This window comes from Curcuma longa, chromosome 13, assembly GCF_044706935.1.
Source record: "Curcuma longa cultivar G26 ecotype Majalengka, Jawa Barat chromosome 13, ITB_CL_G26_1.1, whole genome shotgun sequence".
In the NCBI taxonomy this organism is placed as follows: Eukaryota; Viridiplantae; Streptophyta; class Magnoliopsida; order Zingiberales; family Zingiberaceae; genus Curcuma; species Curcuma longa.
This window is the reverse complement of record NC_133873.1, coordinates 2,996,588-3,005,093: the sequence shown is the minus strand read 5'-3', so window position 1 is coordinate 3,005,093 and position 8,506 is coordinate 2,996,588. Positions and strand designations below refer to the sequence as shown.

The 8,506-nt window shown below is 35.1% G+C and overlaps 1 protein-coding gene across 1 annotated transcript; it reads left to right on the top strand.

The window, feature by feature from the left end:
• The first annotated feature begins 1,134 nt into the window (after positions 1 to 1,134).
• Positions 1,135 to 2,645, top strand: LOC141844264 (late embryogenesis abundant protein At5g17165-like). The gene is made up of 2 exons (XM_074732299.1): positions 1,135 to 1,343; positions 2,149 to 2,645. The coding sequence occupies exons 1-2, from the start codon at positions 1,225 to 1,227 to the stop codon at positions 2,423 to 2,425; spliced, it is 396 nt and encodes a 131-aa protein (XP_074588400.1). The 5' UTR covers positions 1,135 to 1,224; the 3' UTR covers positions 2,426 to 2,645.
• The last annotated feature ends 5,861 nt before the right edge of the window (positions 2,646 to 8,506 follow it).

The following is an 8,506-nucleotide window of genomic DNA, read 5'->3' as shown; positions in this document are numbered from 1 at the left end:
AAAGACAAAAATATTAATGTATATGATTATCCTAAAGATTTATCTACTAAAGAGTTTTTTGAGAACTCGAATTTATTAAAAAAAATAATTTAATATATTAATATAATCCTAAATGACATGAGTTATTAACCTCCAATATTATTTACATTATTCAAATGATTTAATCAATTTAAATCATTTGATTTTATTATTATTAATAACTTACCCTCTTAATTATTCGACAACTCAAATTCATATTTTAATTATCTTTTTAATTCTCATTTAATAAATTAAATTATCCTCAATCAATCAATCAACCAATCACATCTTTTCTTCTTACATCGTCCTTTTGAATGAAGGTATTTAATTAATTATCCGTTTCATGTTGTTTTCCTTCGCGTTCGTTTCATGTTGTTTTCCTTCTTTTCCCTTCATCTTCTCCCTCGCGATACAAAATCAACGGAAATTCAAAAAAAAAAAAATGGAGGAAGGAAAAATTACTTAGCCATTCTCAAATACGAAAACATTGAGGCGGCGACCGCTCGATAGAGACAACCAGTTCGGGACAGCCCTTAACTGATCTATCCCTAGTTGCACGTGTCAACTTTTGCACGCTTGCGCCTACGCAGGATGTCTCCCGATACGTCTAGATACCGGAACGGCCCGATGACGCTCAGTACGCGTATGCGTCTGGGCAATCGCAACGAATAATACGAGAGATGAACTTCCTCTTATACCCTTACTGGCTTATTCGCTGCTCGCGTGGGTACTGGGTAATATTCTAAAGAAGTGGAGGGTATTTTCGCCACTTCGTATCTTGGAAGGTTCTCGGTTCTTTGGTGGTGCTTCGTGTACTCCGCCAGTACATACGCACGACGGGATTGATCGTGATCGTGATCGTGATCGTGATCGTGGGCGTGGGCGTGCCGTTTGCTGAGTCAGCAGTGAGGATGCGCAGATGAGAATGGTGGGAATAAAGTTAGAAAAGTAGCGGACAATATTAAATGTTCTAACGTCAAAACATTAGGAAGGGCAATTCCGTCATTTGAAACGGGGTTGTTTGTCGGGACTTCTGATAGGGTAGTCAGTCTCCGTTAAGAGATGTTGACGGCGTGAGCAGGGACTGCTCTATATATTCTTGTGCAAGAATGAGCGTGGCCTCGGTAGGCTCACCGCTCCTCTTTTTCGCTCCGCCATTCCCGGCCCAGCTCATCGCTTTATCTCCCACGTCTTTCTCTTCCTTGTATGGCAGCCTACTTGAACTGGCGATCGGTCGCTGCGGGAAGCCTCGGAAAGCGATTCCTCCACCAGATCAGGACCGCTTCGCCTCTCCCTGCCTTCGCTTCTCCGGCGATTTCTTACAGGTAACTTCTTGTACTTTCTTAATTAAAGACCTTCAACGCTACTCCATATCCACATGGATCTAGTCTTTCATCATCTCCTTGTCCTCTTATTTCGCTCAAAAGAAACCTTACATGCCTTTTTTTTTTCAAGCCTTTTGATTTCGCATGAATTAATTTGGATGTGAAGTAGAACCAGCTTTTTCTGGATCATGCTATTTGCTTAAACGTTATAACAAAAAAATGGACTGCGAAATTATCCATCGGATTCATAGAACAATGCTTCAGTAGATCCATTTCCATGCGTTTCTGTTTGTCTTTTTTTTAATCTTCCTGTTCCTTATCGTACGTAACTTCGCCGTTAAGGCGCTTTCTCATTTTTTTTAGAAATGAAAAGTACCAAACATTTTTTTGATGTGCACCGCCACGTACTATCGTACGCAGTGGCGCGAAAATATCTACAGCCGTAGGATCCACCCGTCGAGATCATCGTGGACGTCCCTCTTGTTGGTTGGATGTTCCGCGAGCCTACCGTATCAGAAAATAAATAATATCTTAATGTACCTGCTCATGTACCCGTTTCGTGTGCGCCTCACCAAAGAGAGAGTGAGACGGTGAACGGTTACATCGACGAGGTACGGTCGTCGATGCGGCATGCTCATCCACATCCATCGAGGCGTGGCAGCACGTGACCATCTGGGTCCTACCTTTTTAAAAACAAAAGTGGGGCTTCCACCCACCAAACACACAGAACTAATTCCTCTAGCATCGCGAATCAGCAAACAGATTCTCCTGTCGCACTCCTGTCTGACGCGTGCCCATCTTGCAGATCCAGGGCGGTACACGACTCGTCGTACGACAAGAACGTGGACGAGCACGTCCGCCCGAGCGTGGTGCCGGACTATGTGATCAACGACAGCAGCTCTGACAAATACTGGGGCCCACACCCCACCACCGGCGTCTTCGGCCCGGCTGACGAGGGCAGCGCCGTAGTGGCAGGGAGCGCCGCCAAGCTTGTCGCCGGTCCAGGGAGCGGCGCTTCCGAGGTGGAGACGACCGTGTGGTTCCGCCATCAGGAGGGCGTTGACAAGGCTCCCTACGCCTGACCGAGTACGGCAAAGCACTATACTTATATAATAATAGTATTGTACCAATAAAGTGCGTGGAATGCTCGGGGAGACGAATCTAGATTTGCCTCCAAAGTGTTTGATGGTTTGCTTTTACTTTCAGCAGTATGGCATGCTATTATTGTAGACGATATAATAGTCATGACGATATTGTTAGTGGCTTGCTTGGATATGCTAAATCCTACAATATTGTTTATAACTTTATGTTGATGAATGAAATGATATTTATGCATCAAATTTTGTTTACCTGAGGAGGCCCATTTTAATTGATGTATCGATATCGCAGTTCCCATACAAATGATTACAAGGAAAGAGACTGTTTGGCTGCTTTCTCCATGTGAGAGAATAATAATACATAGGGGGACATGATATCTTGCTTTGGTTGTTTTCTCACTTTCTTTTGTATTGTACTTTACATGTCCAGATCAAGAAAGAAATTATTGCTTTAGCAAAATTAATAATTATATTTTACTTTAGCAAAACAATAAGAGAAAATTTATTACTTTCTTTTGTATTGTAGTTTACATTTTTTTTTGTAGATAAAAGACTAATAACTTTTAGAAAATGTAAAATTAATACCAAAGTTATAGTAAGGAATGACATGTTTGGATGGGGTGAGGGAAGATTCATTAACGGAAAGGGAAGGAAGAGGAAGGGAGGAGAAGGAAGGGAAAAAAAAGTATTTATGTTCACCTTGTTTGAGAGGAAGGGGAGATTCATTAATGTAATATGTGTTGTCTTGTTTGGGAGGAAAAGAAAAGGAAACGAAAGTTAAATGTATAAAATTACAAAAGTATCCTTACTTCTTAAAATAAATCTACGTGTGAAAAAATATGTATAATTCATTAAATCAATATAAGATTTTTTTTTTGTCAAAACTACTTTGTGAGATTAAACTAAAATAAATATTTGACTTAAATAAATAAAAAATTAAAAAAATAATGAGTAGACATACCATAAGCATATGAAATATCACTACAAAAAAAATAGCATTTAGCGACGAATTCTGCGACGAATTTTCTAAAAAAATTCATCGCAAAAAGGATTCCAACGAATTTTGCGACGAAAATTTTTTTGTTGCTATAAAGTCGTCGCCAATTTTCTGCGACGGAAACTTTCTATTTGTCGCAAATATTTACGATGAAACAACTAAGTCGTCGTCAATTGACGACGAATAACGGTTCATCACCAATTGGCGACGAATCACTGTATTCGTTGCCAAATGGCGACGTATTTTGTGTTCGTCGCTAATTGGCGACGAATCATTGTGTTCGTGGCCAATTGGCGACAAATTTGTATTCGTCGCCAATTGGCAACGAACCTTGATTCGTCGCCAATTGGTGACGAACAGAGTAATTCATCGTCAATTGGCGACGAATTTGACAACGAATTGTGGTTTTGTAGTAAATATTCGATAAACAGTAAGTTACGATATAACTGCGACGAACATGTTTTCGTTGTAAAATTCGTCGCCAATTGTGATGAAATCGATTTTCGTCGTAAATTTCGTTGCAAAATAAAAAAAAATTCAGAACAATTTATTTGTTGATTATCCTGTATATACAAACAATATCGATCCAATCGGATCGATTCATAAATACATATAACCTGTAATAAACAAGCATATCAAATCCAATACAAATAAATTAATAACATCCACTCATTTCATTCAAATATCTATAACATCCAAATATCCATACAATCCATAAAAATCATAATATACAATCCATCAAAGTAATCCAATTCAGCAAATAACTACATTAGACATGTACGTACATATCTATAAGTCTAATCAAGTCACATCATCACAATCCAGCAAATCCATACAAAGTACTGATACAAATAAATCAGAAGATATATGAAGACAATATAGAAGAGATCATCGTGGTCCGCCGAAATCAAGGTTTAAAGTTCCTTTACCCTTCCTTACCCTTCCCTCCTCTTCCCTCCTCTTCCCTCACTTCTTTACAAACAAGGTTTAAAGTTCCTCTCCCCTTATTTACCCTTCTTTCTCCTTCCATCACCTTCTCCCAAACAAAGCATAAGTGAAACTATTCAGTTAATAATTATATTATTAAAAATAAGGGGGGGGGGGGGGGGGGGGGGGAATTAAATACCAATTATGTTTGCAGAAAAAGGATTGCCAACACTAGTATTATCAGTCTAGAGGAGATCACTAGAATGAGAAATTCTCTTTGATCTGTTTGGATGGGGTGAGAGAAGGTTCATTAACGGAAGGGGAAGGAAAGGGGAAGGGAGGGAAAGAGAAGTATGTATATTCTCCTTGTTTGGGAGGAAAGGAAGGTTCATTAACGTAATATGTGTTAACTTATTTGAGAGGAAAGGAAAGGGAATGAAGGTTAAATATATAAAATTATAAAAATACTCTTATTTTTTTAAATAAATCTATATGTGAAAAATATATATATATTCATGAGACCAACAAAAATTAATATTTATGACTTAAATAAATAAAAAAATTTAAAAAAATAATGAGTAGATATATAATAAATATACGAAATATAAAATCTGTATACTTTGGTATGACAAAGGATAAATCAACATTTTTACATATATTTTTATACAGAATCTTCGAAGAAATTTACGATAAAGGTCGATGTCGTCGAGCGATGAGATCCTATGGCAACTGCATTATGTGATGAGGAGCGATGGTGAAAAAACCTAATAGATGAGTAATTTTAATAATTAATATTTTAACATAAAGATAAAATTGGAATAAATATTTTTTAAGTTTTCCTTCCCTTTCCTTATACTTCGATTTGGAATGTAAGGAATTATATCGATTCATGGGCATGCAAGGGGAAAATTTACCCTTCTCTCCCCTTCCCCTCCTTAACTCATTACATCCTAAACAAGGGTCTAGATTCTCTTTCCCCTTCCTTATCCTTCTCTCCCTTTCCCTCATCTCCTCCCAAACGAACTGTAAGTATCGATTAGGATAATATCTCTATATGTACCATTACCCTTTAATTATTATAATTACTCCTTATTAGTTAGGGCATCCACAATAGAGATATACAGAGGGGATATTTCTCTAAATATTCTCAAACTTCAAATATTCCCTATTGAAGGGGATAGAAATTGAGATATTAGAAATTATTAGATAAAAAAATTTACCTAATGATTTCTAATTATTATTAAAAAATTAAAAAATCTCTTATTGTAGCTTTTTTTATTATTTATATTTTTTACATTCAATGAACATTTGACAACAATTTAATTTTTTATTATTTGATTGAGAACGTTGCCAATGTTTAATTTTTAAAATGTTAGATAACGTTCATTTATATATATACATATATATCACCGTTGGAGGAGGTTGAAGAACAAAGTGTTCATGAAAATGTTAATAATGAGGCATATCTCAAATTTCAGTGAATGTTGAGTGTTGTAGATGAACCTGTGTGGGCTGGTTGTGACAGTCATACTAAATTATCTCTAACCGCAAGACTGTTAAATATTAATGTCAATGCAAAGCATAATAAGTCTAAAGATTATTTTAATAATTTTGTTCAAGTTATTGGAAGATATTACCGCGTGATCATATAATGCCCAATGATTTTTATAGTATGAAAAAATTTGTGAAAGAATTAGATCTTTCGATAGAAAGAATTGATATTTACAGAGATAGTTGTATAATATATTGGGGAGATAATCAAGATGATGCAAAAGGGCAAAGGCAAACGATAATTCAAAGGTAAGAGTAAGATCCAAAACAAAAGCAAACTCAAATTTTATGCATTGAAACATAAAGACGGACTGCCTAAGGAAGGAACCTACTTCCACTGTGGTCAGACCGAACATTGGAAGAGAAATTACAAATTATATCTGAAGGAAGTTAAAAAGAAGAGAAGTGAGACTTTTGTCTCAGATATATATGTTATAGAAGTCAATTTATCTATTTTTCTTCGTGAATATTAGATATTGGTTGTGTATCTCATATTTGTTATTTAATTTGTAAACTCTTTATTTTTTTATTATTGATTAGTACTATATTTCAAATAGGATTGGTGACACCAAGGAAAGTGGTAAAATAAGTCTTTACATATTATTGTTATCTTGTACAAATGATACTTTTTATTTTTTATTTTCTAATTTAGGAAAAGAAGAAGAAGCATGGAATTAAGGAGCAGAAAGTATCTGTCGAGGATGATGATACCGAGGAGGACGATGATAATTTCTGTATCTTGTCGTTTTGAGATTATTTGGTATGAGATGTTTTTATTTGGATATGTATTATATCTTCTTGGATTGAATTGTGTATTTGGTCGTTTTGAGACTTGTTTCTTGGATGATGATGACTTATTTCTTGGATTGTATGATTGTTTAGATGTTGGATTGAATAGTAGTGTTGCAAAGTTATATGTAGATTGAGTATTGTGTTTGATTGTTATATGTTAGAGTGAGTATTGTGTTAATTGGAATGTTGGATTGAGTATTGTGTTAGAATGTTGGATATATATTATGCTTAAGTGTTGGATTGAGTATATGTTTGAGTGTTAAGATTATGTATTTGTAAAACTGATTGAAGAAGAAAAATAAGAGTTGCTAGAAAAATTTTTGATCGTTTGCGATAAATTTTATGACGAAGTCATTTTCATTGTCAATTTACCAAAATAATACTGTATATCATAAGTTTGGCAACGAAAATAGTTTTCATCATCGATTTGGTGACAAAAATCTACTTTCATTGACAAATCATTAATTTGGTGACGAATCTTGTTTTGTCGTCAAATTTATCAATTTTGATGACGAACCTATTTTTGTCGCAAATTGATGACAAAAATTTATTCGTCGGAAATCCGCGACAAAATTAGATTTTTGTTGCAAAATCTATGATAAAAAATTTATTCGTTGCAGATCATCAATTACTGAAGTTTGCGACGAAAAAACTTTTCATCTCAAAATGACAATGAATTTTACGATGAAAAATCAATTTGTCAAAAAATTAGGGACAAATTTCTACATTTTCATCGTAGAATTTGGCGGCGAACTATTACTTACGAAAACACCCAAAATTTATCGTAAAATATTTTTGAGATGTTTTTTTTTAATTTATTGCAAAAGGCTTATTTTTTGTAGTGGTTGAATTTTTCAAATATCAACGAAAATTCAAGTGGTGAAAATTCTCGACTTTATTCTAATCTCCTCAATTTTCATTTCCCACACAGCACCTATATAATTTCCAACCTTTTCCATATCCACCATCATATGATCATAATTTTCAAAGTTATTCAAAATTTTCGAGTAGCGATTATCAAGTTCTGTTTTTTACATGTCCTCCGGAATATTGGCAAAGTAGCAAATATTTCATGCAAATTCCATCTCATGGAAATAATCTGCTTCAATCATTAGGGATTCAATCAAATGAATCGAGAAGGGTTAATATTGATGCAAGTGACAGTGATAAAGGGATAGAAATGTCTCATATAGTCTCCGATTCATAATTTTCTTCATTTTCATCAGAAATAGGGCTTGACAATATTATTCTCAATCAAACAATTGAGATGAGTAACGAATCGGATGGAGATCATAGCAAGCGGTGGATAGTAACAAATTATAAACTTCTTACAGCAGCTTACACAATCATGAGCGAAGATCCAGTAGTTAGTAATGCCCATAAGAATGAGTCTTTTTAGAAACGGATGGTAACATACTACAATACTAATCAAGATAAAGGAGTAAAAAAGAACTACGGATAAAGCAAAATCACATTGTGCTTCGATAAAAAAGATTGTGAATAGATATAATGGAATCTACAATAAATGATATAATGAGCAATCATGCGGATGGAGTGATGAAGATTTGATGGTGCGGGCTCATGAAGAATACAAGAGTACTTTTAAATCTACTTTTCGATATAAATATGTGTGGAGGATTGTGAAAGATAGTCCGATGTACACTCTTCAATCCTCAAGGCAATGAGCTGTAAAGAAAGCAAGACATCAAACTCATCAGGTGTGCACACTAACTCTTTTAATCCTAACACAACTGTTGATATTGATGATAAAGAAGTCCATCCTATCCGATGGGAAAGGT